Raw genomic sequence first — 19407 nt, 5'->3', positions numbered from 1 at the left:
CCTTCTTCTTCTGGGTCCTGCCTTGGCCCCAGCAGCCCAAATCTCCTTCAGGAAAGGAAAGCCTTCTTCTTGTATACAGCCCCTATCTATTGGATCCTGCCATGTGCTAGCCAGTCTTTTCATCCCTTTTATTCTTCACCACAACCATACAAAGTAGATAGCATATCTTCATTTTATAGAGGAGTAAACTGAGGATCAGAAAGGTTAAGTGTGTTACCCAAAACCACACAGCTAGTGGAGCAACACAGGGAAAACTTGAATCCTGTTCAAACATCAAAGCCTTTGGTCTTTCCATTAGAGTTCCCTCCTCTCTGACCTCCTGAAGCCCCCACTTTACCCTAGTCCATTTCTCTTTGCCATGAGTGGTTTGCTTCAGGGACACTGAGGTGGAAACAAACCCTTCATAGCTCCGCTGCTCTTCCTGGCCATGGTCAGGACTGGCTTCACTTGGGCCCAAGCAACCACCCCCAAGGAAAGTGCTATCTCTACCTCGTGCTTCTTGGAACTGAGGGCCACTTCCTGAGAGGCCCAAATAGCTCCTTCCTTTCCTGTTTTGAAGTCCACGCCCTTTTGGAGCCTGCCCTCTAGGTTCTCATTTCCAGCCTTAGGATCTTCACCTAATTTACAGAGTGCATATGATGGGCAGGTTCTGATTCCAATGACAAGACCACATCCCTCTGCTCAGGTGTGTGCTCCTCCTACTTTTCCAGGTCCTCTGGAATGACTCAGAGCTTGGGTACCTTGTAGGGAATGGTTCTTCCCAATCCTGCCAATTATACAAACCCCAAATACCCTTGAGCAGACATTATCCTACATATACTGCGTACCCACCAAGGATAAAAAAAAGGCACTTCCCTGGCCCCTGGAAAACTCTGGAAGATTCGATGGCAGTACCAACTTCAGAAACTGTGCTTGGCATGTTGATTGGTTGTGTATTTGTGTTTGTGTGAACATGCTAACTTATGTGGTTGTATTCTTCTCTGCATACGTGCTTTTCAGGGGGAGACAGCACAGATGCATGTCTGCACAGGTGGATCCAGGCCTTCATGATGGGTTAGTGTGTCATGCTCAGGAGTTTGCCCATGTGTTTTTGAGAGTAGGGGTCTGCATGTACCTCTGAGTTTGCATGTGTGTTGTGTGCATGCACCATACAAGTTGGGTAAAAGGGCTGGTTAGGAAATTTCCCAGACCATAAGTGTTAAGACTCAGCAGGGAGACTGGATAGGACAGCTAAGGTAGACAGAAAGGGAAAATAGAAAGAAAGAGTCAAGCCTAATGCTTCGTAAATAAGCGAAGGGATATTGTGGTAAGTCTGAAATGCCCCAGACAGACTCAGACAGGTTTGCAGCATTTAGCAAAGTCACTTGTAGCCCAGGGCAGGAACGGCAGGTTAGAGTTAGTGGTGAGTATGTGCTAGCCAGATCAGGAGTCGCCCCGGTTCTAAGGGGTGAGGGACTGGAGAATCTGGGAAGGCACTGCCCCCGTCCTCCAGGCCCTGGGCCTCAGCCTTTCCTATACTTTTCTGCTGCACTGATGTTCTATTTTCCCAGAACTTGTCTCCACTGCCTTAGCCCCATCCTCTCAATGGGAACTTAAAGAGGCCTCAAGAGGAGGGAACTAAGAGGCAAGGAGAAGAGATTCTACGGGTCCTAGAAGCTCATCAGCTGGTTCTGGGAAACTGAGCAAGGCTAACAACGTTGAGTTTCAACGACTCCCAGACAAGTAGGGATGACAAACATTTTACACAAATTTTAATACAATAAGAAAGATGGTAAAGCAGAGATACACCCAATGAACTCCGAAGACTCGGACAATGGCTTACTGAAATGGAAGGCAGAGTCCATTGTGCCTGTTTGTTTTTTTTTTTTTTAAGATTTTATTTATTTATTTGACAGAGAGAGACACAGTGAGAGGGGGAACACAAGCAGGGGGAGTGGGAGAGGGAGAAGCAGGCTTCCCGCCGAGCAGGGAGCCCGATGTGGGACTCGATCCCAGGACCACTGAGCTGAAGGCAGAGCTTAATGACTGTGCCTCCCAGGTGCCCCCATTATACCTGTTTTATAAACAAACAAACAAAAGTAAGGGCCAGAGAGGTTAATTGATCTGTTCTGATACACATTTATAAAGCAGCATGGCTGGGACTCCAAACCATATCTCTGTGACTGCAGATCTACAACAACAACTAAAAGGGTAATTTTTAAAACTTGTGTGCTGTTGGCCAGTTGGACTCATGAAATACACCTGGAGAATGTCAGGAGAGGCAGAAGTTTGAGCGAGTTTTTTAAGCAGGAGTAGGATTTGTGTGTGTGTGTGTGGTTTGGGTAGGGGAGAAGTGGGTGTTGTCAGGGTATTGCACCGAGGAGACGGGTGTAAGTGGAAAGGTCTGAGAGTATTTGTCTCAGCTGATACATCAGCAGATACAGCGGATGGAGAATGGTAGCCAGGGATTGGGGGAGGGTACTACCAATGAAGCAGTAAATTGAAGGCCTTGAACGGTGGGATAAAGGGCTTGGATTTTCCCATAGACAATGGTGAGTGGTTCCTAAGCCAGAGAAGAATGTGCCTTGCACATCCTTTAGAGAGGGGAATTGGGCCCCTCCAGCAGTGCGAATTCCAAAGAGAGGGGAAGGGCACCAGCTGGGACCAAACTGTTGGGAAACCGAAGTGAACCACTTCACTTCAGGAAGTAGGGTGTCACTGAGACTCTGGAATTGAGGGTGGAGGCCCAGGTTGCCTCCTAAGGAGTGTGGTGGGAACTCCAAGCCAAGAGGCCCAAAGAGGAGGGTAGGAGCAGAGGGAGCCTCCCCCAGCATGGAGTGGCCATGCCGTGACCATTCTTACCTAGTGCACAGCCCTGGGCTGCCCCCGGTCTGCCTTCAGAGCCTCGCACCTCATTGAGAGGTTATTAATAGGGAGTTTGTCTGGTGTCAGAGCGCAGACATAAACTGCATTAGCATTACCCCATAATCTTATTTAGTAAACGCTCATGCCGCTCCGTCTCCTGTAATTGCATTGGGAAGATGCAATATTTATGAAAGGGGAGAGGGGGATGTCACTGCTCATCTTGGTGCTACAGTAAAAGTCCCGGGAAATATACTGAGGGCCGCCGAGGCCTGGCCCTGGGCCTGAGAGAGTGGGCAGTGTTGGCGCCTAGCGCTCTCAGGGTGACCCACTGGGCCTGCTCCAGACCAGAGCTCCCACCCCCACCACCTCTCTGGAGCCTTGGGTATCAGGGCAAGGGGGTGTGGGTAGAGGCACCAGCCACTGCTCCCCTTGGTGTCACTCCTCCAGAGGGCCCTGGTCCCTGCCAGATGCACTGAGCCCTTCTGGTGGGCATGAGGCCCCCAGCTTTGGCTCATTCCCACCCCTAGCTGGATTTCTAGGGTACCTTGCCTTGGCTGCATCACCTGGGCGGTTTGGCAAAGCTCAGCGGGCAGCAGTGGAGGCAACAGCAAGCAGGAAGTCTGAGGGCCAGATGTCCTTTCTGGGACAGGGTCTCAGTAGCAGTGCTCACCACTGGATGACCCAAGCCCTAGGTTCTCGGGGGGGGGGGTGGTCCTCTTCCGCCCTCCTAGAATCCATGGCTCTGTTCCTAGGGCAGCCCCCCCACACACACACACTCGGGGCCAGTTCCCCATCTCCTGCTTCTGGGCGGAGAAGGTGAGGATGTGAGCTTGCCCCATGGTTTCCAGAAGCATGCCTGTGTGCCCACGTGCCTGAGAGCCCTGGTCTCCACAGCTCTTGGGTGGAGCTCACCAGACAAGGAGGTGTCACTGGTGCTGAGAGCACCTGTGGGTGTGTGTCAGCATTGAGGGGCCAGCCGGGACTCTGGTGTGCCCCCAGGCACTTGCAGTTTAGAGCACGCAGACATACAGACATGCTACCTACCTCAGGGACTCGAAGGCCACCTTGGACAGAGGAGTTATTTCCCAGCCACACATCAGGGAGCTTTCCGTGGTTAGGGCACTATGAGTCTCAACTGCTAGCACTGGAGCAGAGGATGTCAGAGTGGGAGAAGAGCTGAAAAAGAAGATGCCTGTGCTTGGAAACCATTATCCAGAAAGGTGGGGGCAGGGAGGTGGGGGATGGGTTCAGGAGCCACACTATCAATTGCTGGTGGTCTGGGGATGTGGGTGGGGTCTTGGGGGAGGTGGCTGTTGAAATCTATTATGAGAAGGCAGGTGCCCCGGCAGGCATTTCCTGTGGACCCAGGGCAGTGCCAGGGGCTCAACCCAGCTCTTTGGCCTGGGGCTTGGTACAGCCCCCAGAGACAGAAGCATACCCCATACACATCTCACACACAGCCCCACACTCTACACTTAAGCCACAGTCACACACATCCCCAGCACCCCCAGTGCAGAGGGACTCACAGCTCTCAATGCCCTAACACAGCCCGCCCCCCTCACTAAGACATCGACTGGTCTAATTTCCAGTGGCCCGTTGCCCTCCCTCCCCCTTCGGCCCTCACTTCCCCAGACTCGGTGGGGAAGGGGCACCCGAACCCAAGGCAGCTGAGAACCAGGGAGGAGGGTGGGGGGAGGAGGGCCTTGGGCCCTCCCCGTTCAGCTCCCTCGCTGCTGTCCCATTAATCACGGCCTCGCAGTCCAGTTGGGGATCCCAGGCGCCCCCTGCCACACGCAGCCCGCAGAACAATGAGATTATTTCCGGGGGGAGAGGACGCCTTGGGCAGGGGCTCAGGCGGCGGTGCCTCCTTCCCTCAATCCGTCCCTCGGCACCCAACGAGCGCCTGCGGCGGCCAGGGACTGGTGGCAGAGCGCACGCGGGTGGCGCGCGGGTGGCAGGGCCTGGCCGGTCTAATTCAATTAGCTGGGTCGCTGCCGCCTCGGTGCGACTCTGGGCCCGCCGGGGCTCGGCTTAGGGCAGCTGCTCTTTGTGTGCGGAACCCATACATATGGATACAGTTCCTCCCCCTTAGGCACCCCCACCTCAACTTCTGGCACCTGCGGCTCCCCACCCCCGCCCCCGCCCTCACCGCCCTCGGCCTCCCCAGAAAAGTTGGAAAACTGTGTGGCTGCTTGTGGGCTCAATGTGGCCGGCAGAGTGCGTGCCTGGAGGGAGAGATGTTTTTTATCTGAGGCGCAGGAAGCCAGTGTGCCTGTAGGTTTGTAGCTTGTGTGTGTGCCTGTGTGGGGATGCGTGAAGGAGGCCTCAAGAGCAGCGGCGGGGATTGCACACAGGAGTGTGCCTTTTTGTGTGCAAGGGTGAGTGTGGGTCTGTGAGTCTGGGCCTGAGAGAGACGGTGCTGGATCTGCTCCAGCGCTGTATCTGGAAAGCCTCGGGTGTTGGCTGTGTCTGCCAGGGACCATTCGTGTATACGCGAGGGCCACGTGCAGTCAGGCTGGAGTGTGGAACACAGGACCTCGCCAGCAGCACCCCGGCAGCTGGGACTCCCAGGTGGAACTGGAATTCGGTCCCCCTCATCCCACCCCGGGCCCTGATGGAGGAGGAGCTTGGCGAGTTCATTTCAAACCCCAACTCGGGCTCAACGCATGAATGCGGAGGACACTTCCCGAGCCCACCCTGCGCAGCACGGAGGCAGAGGCTCGGCGGCGGAGGCACGGCGGCTGGGCCCTTTCAGCCACCAGCGGTCTGAACTGGCCGGGTTTTCCATTCTCAGTGCAGTGTGGCCGCGGCTCAGGGAGCTCCCGCAGCTTCAGACGTGCCCTGAGCGCCCGTGGAAATTTCCTAGACCTGTCCAAGCCAAGGTGGCCCAAGCTCTTTTGGGTGACCGGGAGACCTTCAGGCTCCCCCACCAGAGCCCGGGACTGAACCGGGTTTCCGGAACTGGGAGGTCTCCACCCGCCCTTCCTCTGGGGCCCAAATGGACGTGCGTGGAGGGCTGAGGAATTTAATTGAGGCGAGAAGTCTGGGTAGATCTGGCCGCTGCAGGTCTGTGGCCCAGCCGGAGCCCTCCCTCCCCCACCTTCAGCTCAACTGAGGCTGAGGGGCCAGAGTGAGAGAACCGCACACCCGCAGAAGGCTGGCCCACCAGCCCCCCAGCGCAGGGAGTAGGTGCCTAGAAGGTGGTAATGGCCCTCAGAGTCCTGGCCTGCAGCAAGCTAGCGCTCTCCCTACTCCTTCTTCCTCCCCTGCACCATACTCAGGGGCTGATTGTGGAATGCTCTCTGCCTCTGGAAATTTCCTCAATCCCTCGGACCAGCTCAAACCCACTTGTCAGCTGGGTAGGGCCAAGGATGGAGGCCAAGAATGGGTATGCTGGGTGTGCCTATGGTCCTGGGTTGTAGGCTGGGGTGCTCTACTGGGGTCCAGTGGTGGGAAACTAAACTTGGTGCTCAGGGAGCCCTTCAGGAGCTGTCAGGGGATGGCAGGGCCGCAGAGCTCTGTCCTCCCCTGAACCTCAGCCCACCCCCTGCCCAGCTCTATCCTCATTCTGGCATCCTGAGAGAAGACCTAGCATCAAAGATACACTCTGTCAAGGGCATCAGTGCTAGATGGTAGTATCTGGGGGTCTCTAGACCTCCTTTGGAAGGGAGTTGGCCTGAGAGAGAGGCCTGAGGTCCTAGCTCAATGCCCAGAGGTGATGGGGCCAACAGCTTCCTTTGTGTCAGAAGCCAAGAAGGGGAGGCTTACAGGGCAGGGCCTAGACTTAATGACCCCATTGCTCAAGCAGACCTTTGGGTAGGGGCGGTGGGAGGAGAAGAAAGGTGCTGGCTCCTAACCTAGGTGACAGCTGAGATGTGTCTTACAGCAGAAAAGGTCTGTCACCTGTCCCTCTGTTTTCAATCTATTTGGGGTCCCTCCACTGATGAAATGTATGCCTGTCCTTCCATGTTGGAGAGATCCTCAGTCCCTGTTACTGTAAGGATTGGGTAGGAGCACCAGGGGCTGGCCCTGGACAACCCCTACCCCCAGCCCTGAGAAATCACTGAGTTGTGTAGCTGGAACCAGCCTGACCTGCTCACCCCCCACTTCCTTGACCTAGCTTCCTAGAGAGAACACCCTCCCACCCTGGAGGTGGAGTGCCCTTTACTGGGTCTCTAAGTGCTTATGTCACCAGCTGCACCTGCCCCTCCATTTTCTGCCCCCTTTCCTGAGGCAGGTGAGCAAGGCAGAACTGGCACCTTGGGTATTGGAAATCCAGATCCCAATGGCCCCACCATGAACTGCTTCATCTTACACATCCCCTTACACATTTCTCAGTTTGTTCTACCCTCTCCCTGCTGCATATCTATTGGGCATATCCTGTCACCCCCTTTCCACGCCCACAGTCCCACATATGGCCATTTCCCTGAAAATTACACTAGAAAATAAGACACCTCTTCCACAGATACCCACACACACATCATGATTACACTCATACAGTAGCTGAGGGATAACCTCAGCCCATCATATATGCCCATTATACAGGAACAGTTAGAGACACACTCTTATCTGTTACAGAAAACACACATTCACTTGTATTCTTACACAGACAAATCCAGTTGTAAAAATGACCCAGACTCCCTTCCTCTCCCCCAGCCCCCTTACAGACATGTTTTGCTTGCAGTTGAATCCCAACAGCCTAACACTAGTACATAATAGACACCCAATACATATTTGTTGGGTAAATTTAAAAAATTATTCCTCAGAGACAAGCCCAGTATATCTGCATGACCATCCTCACTGTCACGCACACTTTCACATCTGGCTTTCCCCTCATGGACACACAGTCCCACAAACACAAAGTAATTAAGTTATCACACACACACACACCCCTAAGCTAAAGGACAACCCCTGGCCCAGGGGTCTCTCCCAGAGGGAGGGAGGGAGCCCTGTGGGATCCAAAGGGGCTGCCCTCGGTGGCTGAGCCCTCCTGTTTCTCCTCCCCCAACCCCAGCCTCAGCCCCAGCTGCTCCTCTTTTAATTGGAGGCACTTCTTTATTCTGCAGGCTAGGAGAGTGGATGGTGCTTGTGGGGGGGGGGGATTACCAGGTGGCCTCAGGGCTGGAACTCACCTAGATGTGTGTGCAAGATACTCCTGCAAAGCAAGGGCCACATCTACCAAGTTTGATGTCGAGAAATCAGCTTCTAATGATCGGAGGCAGAAAAACAGCATTTGAGTCTAGTTCCTGTCTCTTCCTGGCTTTCGGTACCTCAGTGTTCTCATCTGTGAAATGGAGATAACATCACAGGGTTACTGGTGGACAACATGAGACAATCACCGTGACTGAGGGTGCCTAGGATGTCACTGTGCTTTGTCCTCCGGCTTTCTTTTCCTCCCCTACTCCTTCCTAACAGGGCTACTCTGCACAGCATGCAGAAACACTGTGGAAATGCAAAAGCTGCACCACGGGAGGTAAGCTCCGTGCGAGTTTCCTCCCCGGTTCGGAAAAACTTTCCAACCTGCAGCAGTGTGCTCAGGGAACACTGCTTCCGGGAGGGGCGGGGGCCAGAACCCAGTGACTCCTGACCCTCTTTTCTCAACTTCCTAGGAAGAGAAGGGACTGAAAAAAGGGTACCCCGGGCCCTCAGCAACTACCTCATTGGAAAACAAAGGCTGAGGTCAAGTTGGACACAAAAAACCTCATCTTGGGGGAGGCCAGCACCTCAGAACGGGATTGGGAGAAAAGTTGACTCTGATAAGTAGGAGAGATGGGGGGTGGAGGGGAGTATGGAAGAGAATGGTGAGGCGAACAGATGTAAGGGGAAAGTCAGGATGTCCCTGGGTTGCAGGATTTTGATGAGAAGTGCATCCCAACAGTCTTAATGGGCCACTAGGCAACTGTGACCTCTGCCAACCTTGGGCTAGGCCATCAAGGGTGAAATCTCCTGCCAGGGACCCTGGCCAACTGATGCCAGATCTGAGGAGTTCAAGACGCAATACGTAAGTAAGTCAGGTGCCCAAATGGGGAAGGTCAGAAAGACATAGGTACTGGAAAGTTTCATCCAGCGGAGGAGGGAGGGAGGAATGGGGAGAGTGTTAGGAACATGCAGGGGGTTTCCTGCACGGGCCAGAGAGTGGCAAAGGGAAGTTGTTCTAAGGATAACTTAGAAAGACAGGATTTTAATTGCAGCAGGCAGAACTGTAGTTAGTCATGAAAAGGACCAGGGCCACTGCGATCCAGCCTCAAAGGAAGCAGAAGCAACCTCTCTCCATACTTTTCAGCCTCATCCAGGGAAAAGAGTTCAGATTTTGGGAACCCAGGTCAATCTTCTTCCGTCTGTGGAACTTTGGGCAAGTTTGTTCCTCTTACCAAGTCTCAGTTTTTGTTTTTTTCTTTTTAAAAATGAATATAATTCATATACCATAATATTCCCTTTAAATCATAAATTCAGTGGTTTTAAATATATTCACGAAGTTGTGCAAACATTACCACCATCTAATTCCAGAATATTTTCATCACTCCAAATAGAAACTTTGTATCCATTTGTTGCCACCTCCTAACCTTCCTCCTCCAACCCCTGACAACCACTAATCTATTTCTACCTCTATTGATTTGCCTATTCTCAATGGTTCATATAAATGCTGTCATATAATATGTGGCCTTTTGTGCCTGGCTTCTTTCACTTAGCATCATGTTTTCTAGGTTCTTCCATGTTGTAGCATGAATCAAGACTTCCTTTTTATTCTTTTTTTGGATGAATAATATTCCACTGTATGATTATACCACATTTTATTTATCCATTCATCACATGATGACCAATACTGCTATGAACATTCATTCAATTTTCTTAGTTATTTAAAAATTAGAGATTTTTCCATTAACTTCACAGGTTTGTTGTGAGTCTTAATGAGATCAGTGTGGTATGGTGTCTGGCACATAGTAGTTTCTCAGTAAAACGCTTATGTTTATCTCTGCTTTAGTTCCCCCCAAGACAAGAGGCAGGAAAGAGACAAATTTAGGTTCAAACAATATTTTTTGAAAGTTACAAAACCTTCCTTTATTGGCTCTCAAACTGAGTGAAGCTCTGATCTGTTGAGATGATCTGACGTTTACAGTGGACAGGTTCAAACCATTTTTGATGAAAGTTATGGCGTCTCCAGGGTAGAGGTGTAGAACCTGGATTGGGTGGATGGAAAGGAGCAAACTGGCAAGAGAGTAGAGCTCTCTCCTATTTCTGCTTAGTATTTACAAACCACCACCTTCTTCACATCTGGCCTTTCTCTGAGTGGGCCTTTGTCCACCTGCCTGGAGCCCAGACAAGGTTTTCCCCACAGAGATGTGCTTCCAACCAGCAGCCAGGTTTCCAGACTAACCTATGAAAGCAAGTCAAATCCAGCTCCTCTGTCTTGATCAGATCACTTAGCCTCTCTGAAATTTGCTTTCTTACACCTATAAAATGGGGATAATACTCATCTTGAAGAGTTAGTGATGTTCATAGTGTTCTCCATAACATTTATCGCCATCTGACTTAATGTATTTGTTGTTTATTGTCTAACCCCTTCTATGGAATGTAAACTCCATCGCCATCTGACTTAATGTAGTTGTTGTTTATTGTCTAACCCCTTCTATGGAATGTAAACTCCATGAGGGCAGGACCTTTGTTTTATTTACTGCTGTTTTCTCAATGCCAAGAACAATGCCTGATACATGGTAGGTATTCAATAAATATTTGTTGAATAACGAGGTTGTTCTTTCATTTTTCACCCAGGATGAATATATCCTGCAGTTTGGGGCTGTACTCCACAGCCGGGGCGCGGGGGGGCTGAGATGAGTAAACCAGGCCCTGCTTCCAAGGAGATCTCTTCAAGTGGAAATAACAGACATGACCAAAGCAAATAGACTGTAACAAGATTTGATGAGTAAAATGCAAATCTTCACATTCTAGCATCTTGCCTGATAGAGACAGTCCCTCCTTGAAGACCTGTTGAATCTGATATAGACCAGAAATAGATCCCAAGTGATCCAACCTGCACCCTTCCCAGAGCTTGGCTCCTTCGAGGGAGCAGACCTTTCCCTATTGAAGAGGGAAAAGAGAGGAAGCAGAAAAAGGGAGTTTCCTCCTTCTCTCCTGGGCTCTAAGCCAGTGAGCCACAGGCTGACTTTAAACTTTAAAAGGCCTCAATTTGTCCGGATGCACTTTCCTGATCTTGGTCCCACCAAACCCAGCCCCCACTGCCTTAAGTCCCCTACGCCTCCCTCCCAGGATTCCAAAAGTAAGAAAATAACTCCTTCCCCTCACCACAGTCCAAGGGTTTCTTGCTTGGAATAGCCAGCCCTGGGCTAGTTGCTAGGTGAAAGCAATCTGACTGAATTCATTCACACACTGTGGGAACTGCTTCTTGAGGCTTCTATTTAAAAGGAAAGGGGTATCTTGAGGCATGGGCACCCTGGCAGCAGGCCGCAAGCCAACTCCCTTGACTTGTGCTTGCCTCTCAGGAAGTCTTCCTTTCCTCAGTTTCTCTAAATAGGCTGAGTTGGGGTGGTTGTTGTTTTTCCAACAACATATAGCCAGTTGTTCATAGGCCTGTGTTTTAAAAAAGGACAAGCCTGAACTCACCTTCCCGCCTCAGCGGCCTGTGCTCCATACCTGGGGAGAAGACAGTCTTCTACTTTCTAACAAGCCAGGCCTGAAGTTTGGAGTAAATCCTCTTGTTGAAGGACAGGTGCTTCCCAGCGGAGCCCTTGGGGAGGTTCTCCAGTAGCTCACGGACACCCTTCCCCAGAGGCCTAGCAAGCTGGACCCCTTTGGCCCAATTCAAAGTGGGGAGACTCCTGCCAGGCTGGGAAGAGGTCTCTGTCCTCCACCTCCTCGGGTCCGTCTGTTTATACAGGGTCTCTGGGAATGGCCGCCTCCTGTTCTTTTTCTCCTTTTAAGTCTCTGAATCCCTTCTTCTCTCTCTTCCTGAACTACTTCTCCGAGCCTCGGTCTCCGTCCCTCTGTGTCTGGCTCCTGCATCAGTCTCGGCTCCCGGCCTCCCTCTCCCCCTCTCCGCCCCTCCCCCGCGCTGTCATTCACCCCGCTCCTCTCCACGCACAGCCAATGAAGAGACCCGGCCGAAACGGCTAGGCTCGCTCGCACCGGGCTTTTTCGCCCGGTGATTGATGTCCCAGAGTCAACATCTAGCAAGCAGCCGGAGAGGGGAAGGAGCAGCCGGAGAGGGGAAGAATACGGCGCTCCCTCTCCCTTCCCCTCCCCCCTACTTTAGCCCTCCGCGCACTTCGCCTCCAAGTCTCTGCGCAGCCAGGAGCCGCTGCCGCCTCCGCGCCCCTGCGCGCTGCCCTCCAAGCCAAACACAGCAAACGCCGCCGCCCAGGCCCCCCCGCGGGGCCGGGGCCGGGGGCCAGCATGGAGCACCTGGGCCCGCACCATCTCCACCCGGGCCATGCGGAGCCCATCAGCTTCGGCATCGACCAGATCCTCAACAGCCCGGACCAGGGCGGCTGCATGGGGCCCGCCTCGCGCCTCCAGGACGGAGAATACGGCCTTGGCTGTTTGGTTGGAGGCGCCTACGCTTACGGTGGAGGGGGCCCCGCAACCGGGGCGGGGGCCGGGGGCGCGGGGGCCTATGGTGCTGGCGGTCCGAGTGGCCCTGGTGGCCCGGCGAGCGGCGGCGGCGGCGCCTGCAGCATGGGCCCGCTGGCTGGCTCCTACAACGTGAACATGGCCTTGGCGGGCGGCCCTGGTCCCGGCGGCGGCGGCGGTGGCGGCGGTGGCGGCGGCGGCGGCGGGGGGGCCCTGAGCGCTGCGGGGGTGATTCGGGTGCCGGCGCATAGGCCGCTAGCTGGAGCGGTGGCCCACCCTCAGCCTCTGGCTACCGGCTTGCCCACCGTGCCGTCCGTGCCTGCGGTGCCGGGTGTCAACAACCTCACCGGCCTCACCTTCCCCTGGATGGAGAGTAACCGCAGATACACAAAGGACAGGTTCACAGGTGAGTCCGGCCCGCGCGCGCCCCGCCTGGCCGCGGCCCGGGCTCTGCGCTACCTTTTCCCCGCCCAGTGGCTCCCCGCAGCCCCCTCTGTGCACCAGGTTGTTCAGCTCCTCTCGGTGCTTCCCCCAAGTGCAGCCGCCCGCCACCTTTCCACGCTCGCGGAATCGCCATGCTCGAGAAGAGTTCTCCCAGTCTGGGCCCCTCTCCGTTTCTCCCGCAGGACCCCCACACTGAAAAGCGCTCCCCGATCTCCTCTCGGAGTCCCTGGGCTCAGTCAGGCGGAGGAAAGGGCGATGTAGCTTGGGGACTACCTTCCGCCGACATTTGGGGCTCGGTAATCTTGGAGAAAGGGGTGCGATGTGAACAAACTGTTTCTTCCGTCCCGGCCAACGTTCTCTGGCTGAGGCAGTGAGCCCCAGAATCAGACGCAAAGAAAGAACAGGTTCCCCACCTCTCGTTCCCTACACACACACACACGCGCGCGCGCGCGCGCGCACACACACACACACACACACACACCACTTCGCGCTCGGATCTCCAGTGCCCGTTGCGCTTGCCGGGCCCGGCAGAGGCCCCGAGCCTGAGTAAAGCAGCAGAGCTGACGGGCCCTTCTTTCCAGACTGCGGGCTTCGTCCAGGTCGGTGGCAGCGTGAGGCTGAGCCTCCTGCTTCATTTTCGTTTGGTCGTGGCATGGCGTCCTCCCCTCGGGGCCCAGCCCTGTTCCCTCCAGTGTGAATAATGCACCGGCCTGGCCGGCGATCGATCGGCGGCGGCCGAAGGACAACTCCTGGGACGATTACGCACTCGGCGGCGGCCGGCTGCCGCCCTCTCGGCTGCCAGCTCCGCGCCTTCCTCCGCTCGCCGCGGCTCCCTCCGCTCTCGCTTCCGCTCTCGGCACTCAGCTCTCGCTCACGCGCGGGCCCCTTTCTCCGGCCTCACTTCCCGCTGCCTCTTAGCATTTCTAGGATCCGAGGCTACGATCCTCGATCCTCCCTCCCAACCCCGCTCCCATGCCCGCTGAGAAGTAACCACGAGTTGAGCCAGGGCTCCTGGCCGGGACTTAGAGGAGGCAGGAGGTACGGGCCGCTGCGGATGACGACGTGGGACTCCCATGGGGCTAGGGATCTGGGCCCAATGGTGGAAAGGAAATAGGCAGTTTAGAGCTACACTCTCAGGTAGGCGACCCCAAGGAACACCAGGCCCCTTGCTCCTGTTCCGGCCTTGGAACCTTGGCTCACAGGCTAGGTCTGTGGCAAAGGTGGGGGTGGGGGGTGGGCAGCAGAGGCAATACAGCCATTCTGCTCTGGGCCTCCAGGAAGGACCCTGTACTCAAGGGACCCCAGTCCCCACCCCAAGTCCTCTCAGGCCTGGGGAAGCAGAGCCTGCTGCTCATTCCACTCCCCCAACGCAGGCCAGGCCAGCCTTGAAGGGCTCTAATGGAACCCTCAGCCTAGAACCCACTGGTCTTGGGTCTCTGGTGAAAGGACCTACCTAGGCGAGTCACAGCACACCCTAATCTTGCTTCAGGCCTGAAGAAGGTTCTGAGGAAGTGAATAACTGCCACTTGTGTTGCCCCGTGTCCTGTATGTGTCTCCTTGTGTCCCTGTCCCTGTGTGTCAGACTGGGTGTATGGATCTGTAATTTACCCCCCTGGTATGTGATGTGTCTGTGGATGTTGCTGCTACTGGTGGCTCAGTTCAGGACCCAGGGTCCACCCCCCCCACACCCGACCAAACACTGCCCCTTGCTGCTGGGCAGCTTCTCTGAGGCTGGAGGCCTGGGGCAGTGGGGGCCTGCGACCTTTAGCTCGCCTCAGACATGCCCCTCAAGGAGACTCGGGAGGCGACTGCGCCGGTTCTGGCTGGGCATGTGGGAGCCCCGGGCCAGAGAGGCCTCCGTGGCGGGGGCCTGGCGGGCGGGAGGGGGCCGTTGCCCGCCGCGGGCTTGGAGCTGAGGGCTGACGGGAGGATCACGGCCCCGCTCCTGGGGTCTAGCCGCTGTGCTCGCTGATCGCGGGGAGTCGGGCCTGGGACGCCTCCTGACGCTCTGCCGCTTGCCTCTGCCGTCTGTCTGTCTCCCGCTCCAGTGGCCCTCTCACCCTTCACTGTAACACGCCGTATAGGTCACCCCTATCAGAACCGGACGCCCCCCAAGAAGAAGAAGCCGCGCACGTCCTTCACGCGCCTGCAGATCTGCGAGCTGGAGAAGCGCTTCCACCGCCAGAAGTACCTGGCCTCGGCCGAGCGCGCCGCCCTGGCCAAGGCGCTCAAAATGACCGACGCGCAGGTCAAAACCTGGTTCCAGAACCGGCGGACGAAGTGGAGGTGAGCGCGCTGGGCGGGCAGCTCTCTGTCCCGGGGTCTCTCCTGGGGCGCTCACACCCCCTCCGCTCGCCGGCTTCTGATCGGTTCCCTGATAGGCTGGCTGGGAACGGGGAGCAACCGAGCCGAGGCTGGAGAGCCCGCGCTCTGTTTTACCGGAGGCTTCTTGGCTTTCTGGCGGACACACTCAGTGCTGGTGTAGACGCGGCTGGTCTCCACCGCTGCTTGGGGAAATGGCGGGGCTCAAGCACAGTCCATGCAATCCGTGCTTCGGGGATCAGAGTCCTGAGGGACTTTCTGTTTGTGCAAACTCGCGCTTACAGAGATGTCTCCTCCAAATGAGACTGGAGGCCGGATGGCCCGCGCCTTGTTTCTGCGCCCCAGCCGGGGCTCCTAGCGGAGCCGCCAGGCTCCAAACCACCGGCCACCCTGCTGACTCCCTCTCCCCAGGCACTCTGCGCGGCCCTCTCGCAGCCAGTCCCCCACTCTGGAAGAGGAAAATCAATCCGCACCGGCTGTAGCGGGGTTTTGGAGAGTCCCACTGAAAGGGGGATCAATTAGGAGCAGATGGGTGTGGTGAGAGAGAAGGAGACACACACATTTACCCTTCTCCCATCACACACCCACAACCACACTAAAATCCCCCCCCCACATACATTTCTCTCTCTCTCTCTCTCTCTGTCTCAACGAGTCCCACACTCTGGCAGACTTATTCACTGCAACTACCGGCACTTTCTCCAGCTGCACCCACTTGCACCACTGCACCCGAGGGCACATCTGGCCCGCATACGCCGTTCTCCACACGCGAGAAGTTTCTCTCTAGCTCAGGCCTTAGGGGGGGGCGAGCGCAGGGGAGTCTGGGCGAAGTCCGCAGCTCCGGGCCAGAGGGGCCCAGAGCTGGAGCAAGGAGCTGGGAGTTTCCTCTTTTTCTGAATGAGGGCGAGGAATCTGCCCGGGATTCCGCCATCGCGGCCACAAAGGAAGCCACTGCCCCACCACTCTGCCCCCTCATTCCTGTCTCTGGGGGAAGAAATGGGGGTACGGCTTCAGACCTCTGGAAGGCTAAAGAGGTAGCAAGGGCTAGCTGAATAGGGGTGCGGGCACTAGTGTTCCCAAGGCGCCACCAGGCTGCAGCCTAAGCGAGGGGAGGGAGCAACGCAAGCCCCGGGAAGAGAGGGGCATAGGGAAAGACAAGAGAGTGGCAGGCAGAGAGGGGGGAGGGGGCAAAGATAACTAGCCCACCCCAGGGAGAAAAGGAGAAAGCAGGCAGCCTGGAGAAGTCTTAGGATACTAAAGGAAAACAACGGATCATTAAACCTCCATTTTCGTTTCAAACAAATTCTCTTAATTCTGAGAGAACGAAGGGAGTGGGGGTGAGAGAAAATGGGAGATAAAGACACAACGCCTGAAAGGAAGAGAACCAGTCAGGCGGTTTGAAACGCAGGAGAGAAGGGTGAGGCGAGTCAGAAAGACGCATGGAGCGAAAGGCAAGAAGGGGCGGCGGGAAGGAGGCGGCGTCCGCCGCTGGGAGAGGCCCTTGCCGGCTTCGCCCGGCTTCATCGATCGCCTACAAATTGCTTCTGGAGGCCCCCGGGACTCCCATTAGGTCTGTCCACCTTAGAGACAGACGTTTGATCTCAGTTGACGGGGTGGAGGGAAGGCATTAAATGGAATAAGTGAGTCATCGCCTCCCTGGACCGCCTCGGAGGAAGGCGTCTGGTCCAGCGGGAGTCCCCGCAGGGCACAGGGCTCCGCGTAGGAGGCAAGAAGCCTGCGACAGGATCGCAGAGAACAGGGGGAGAAGAGAGGTCAGGCAAGGCAGCTCCTAATTCACCGGCCCTTGTCTCTGCCCTGGGCTGGTGGGGAGGGTGGGGCACCTCAGGCTTGGGATGGCGGAGCTGGGGAGAAGCAAGATGCCATCCTACCCATGGCTGCGCCATCCTAGGCTAGTGGGAGACGGAGAGCCCCAGATGCTTGGGCCTAGCGGATTTTCCCACAGCTCCCCGGGATACCCGTGCTCCATTTACTTTTGGGGTTTCCAGTCTTTGTCAGAGTCAGGACCCTCAAGATAAGGGTGTGTGTTAAAGGGGCCCAAGCTGGAGTTGGGAGCTGTGAAGGGAGCAGGGCTCCTCCAGGCTCTTTTCTGGGAGCACACCCGAAGCATGGGTAACGGCTTGTCCCCGGTGCAGGCGGCAGACCGCCGAGGAGCGTGAGGCGGAGAGGCAGCAGGCGAACCGCATCCTCCTGCAGCTGCAGCAAGAGGCCTTCCAGAAGAGTCTGGCACAGCCCTTGCCCGCCGATCCGCTGTGCGTGCACAACTCTTCGCTCTTCGCCCTGCAGAACCTGCAGCCGTGGTCCGATGACTCCACCAAGATCACCAGCGTCACGTCGGTGGCTTCGGCCTGCGAGTGAGCCTGCCTACCCCACCCCTCGAGAGCCCAGGTCCAGCCAAGGGGGCACTGAGGCTGAGAACCAGGACTCTCTCCCCCCTCCCGCTTCAGACTGCGTGCGGGAGGGGAACGCGGCGCCCCTCCGCACTGGCCCTCGAGCTCCTGCCGACGCTGTTTCCTCTTTGATGGGGGAAAAAAAAAGAGCGTGGGAGACAGGGACACGGACCTCCTTCCAGATGCCTAAGTGGTCCTGCACCCTCTGGAACTGTTCAGAGTCCTCTCAGTTTGCGTCTATTTTATTTTATTCTGATTTTTAACGTGGGACTGAGAGAGGCAGAGGAGGTGGGGGAAGAAGAGCTTCTGAGGTCCTCAGAGGACAACATGGGCTGTCATTTGAACTTGCTCTGGGGAAACCCCCTCTGTATTCCACTCCCCATCACACACAACACCCAAAGGCCCTGCCAGAGGTGATTTTACTGTCCCTCCTGGTGTCACCCAGAGTCAAACACAGAGGACCTACGGCAGAGTGTCATAGCCTTTACACCCCTGACTCTCACTATCAGGCATAAGCTAGGGGTGACCCAGCTTCATTGTGAACAGCATGGCACTTCTCACAAACACAAGGCTACGGCCACACTGTGACACACTATCCCACACACAACAGCACCACGGCCTGCCAGGCCCCCATCATACATTAACCGCACCCAGGTACGCACAGGCAGGTTTTCACACAAACTCAGCCTATTTCTCCAGATCCTGTTCATGGGGGAGCTTAAGTTATGCACTTATAAGGTGTTTTCTGTGTAACCATTTTATAAAGTGCTTGTGTAATTTATGTGGAAAAAAAAAATAAAACCCTCCGGATCCGGAGTCAGGGCTGCCTGCTCCTTGCTGAGCCCAGCAACTTGCAGCTATTTGGGTTTGGTGTGAAGTGGCACTGCTGGGGCCGCTGCTGGGGCAGCGCGGGTGTCTGCTCAGGAGGGACATCTGGGGGCCAGGACCCGCAGGCTCTGCGGAGAGGGGAGGAGAGATGGCAGACCTGAGGAAAGGAAGGAGTGCCAGGCTCTCCTAGGACGGCTAATGCTCAAGAGGATATACTGTCTCTGGGTGTGAGGGTCACGGGTGTGCCCTGTGTGTTCGTGACGGTGTGGACAATCGGATGATACTGATAATGAATGTAATCGTGTTCAAGCGTGTCAATGTGTTTGCAATTATTGTAAGTGCTTGTTTCTGCTTAAGTTGCAAATCGAAACTATCATTGTACGCACGAACTTGCAGTGGTGCGTGGTGTGTCTGTAACCATGTGTGAATGTGATTGTTTCTTTTTGGGTAATTGTGATCACCCATCCGTATTTGTGACTGTGTATGAATCATGTGCTTATGTGTGTGTGAGAGTACCTATTCGTTTCTCCTTGTGAATCTGTTTTTGTGTTAAATGTGTGAATGTTTGTAATTGTGAATCATCTGTAATTGTATGAATATAATTGTGTGTGATATGTAATCATGTGTGACATTTAATCATGTTTGACATGTAATCATACATGAGATGTGTATTTTACTGTATATACGTGTGTGTGACAGTATGCAATGGGGGTGTGAATTAGGGGGGAGTGTGGATCATTGTGGGTGACCCTTCCTGCAGGTGAGTGTGTGCAGTTGTGACTGAGCGGGTGTAATGGTGCAATGCTGGTGGGGGGGTCTAAGGTGGGCTATGCAGATACACTGGGGGGCGTACCAACATCTGCTAGGAGTTCCAGGGTTCTAGGCCCTTACCCAGCAAGCCACACAGGTTGGAGCACAGTGAGTCAGTAACTGGGCCAGGATCCTCTGTGGTGCTCTAAGTGGGACTTCCCACTTCCAG

General features: G+C 55.2%; 1 protein-coding gene and 1 long non-coding RNA gene across 2 annotated transcripts; one reads left to right on the top strand and one right to left on the bottom strand.

The window, feature by feature from the left end:
- Positions 1-1864: 1864 nt before the first annotated feature.
- LOC141374691 (uncharacterized) lies at positions 1865-11842 on the bottom strand. The gene is made up of 4 exons (XR_012381775.1): positions 11464-11842; positions 7977-8128; positions 3889-4020; positions 1865-2053 (listed from the first exon to the last, which is right to left on the bottom strand). It is a non-coding gene; the product is annotated as an uncharacterized lncRNA (long non-coding RNA).
- Positions 11843-11973: 131 nt separating this feature from the next.
- On the top strand, positions 11974-19106 carry TLX1 (T cell leukemia homeobox 1). Its single transcript, XM_025881018.2, has 3 exons — positions 11974-12835; positions 14958-15159; positions 17346-19106. The coding sequence occupies exons 1-3, from the start codon at positions 12253-12255 to the stop codon at positions 17566-17568; spliced, it is 1008 nt and encodes a 335-aa protein (XP_025736803.1). The 5' UTR covers positions 11974-12252; the 3' UTR covers positions 17569-19106.
- The last annotated feature ends 301 nt before the right edge of the window (positions 19107-19407 follow it).

Source organism: Callorhinus ursinus, unplaced genomic scaffold (genome assembly GCF_003265705.2).
Source record: "Callorhinus ursinus isolate GAN/ISIS: 27379988/994484 unplaced genomic scaffold, GSC_fseal_2.0 scaffold20, whole genome shotgun sequence".
Taxonomy (NCBI): domain Eukaryota; kingdom Metazoa; phylum Chordata; class Mammalia; order Carnivora; family Otariidae; genus Callorhinus; species Callorhinus ursinus.
Note: the sequence above shows the minus strand (reverse complement) of the source record. Positions and strands in the feature narration are given on the sequence as shown.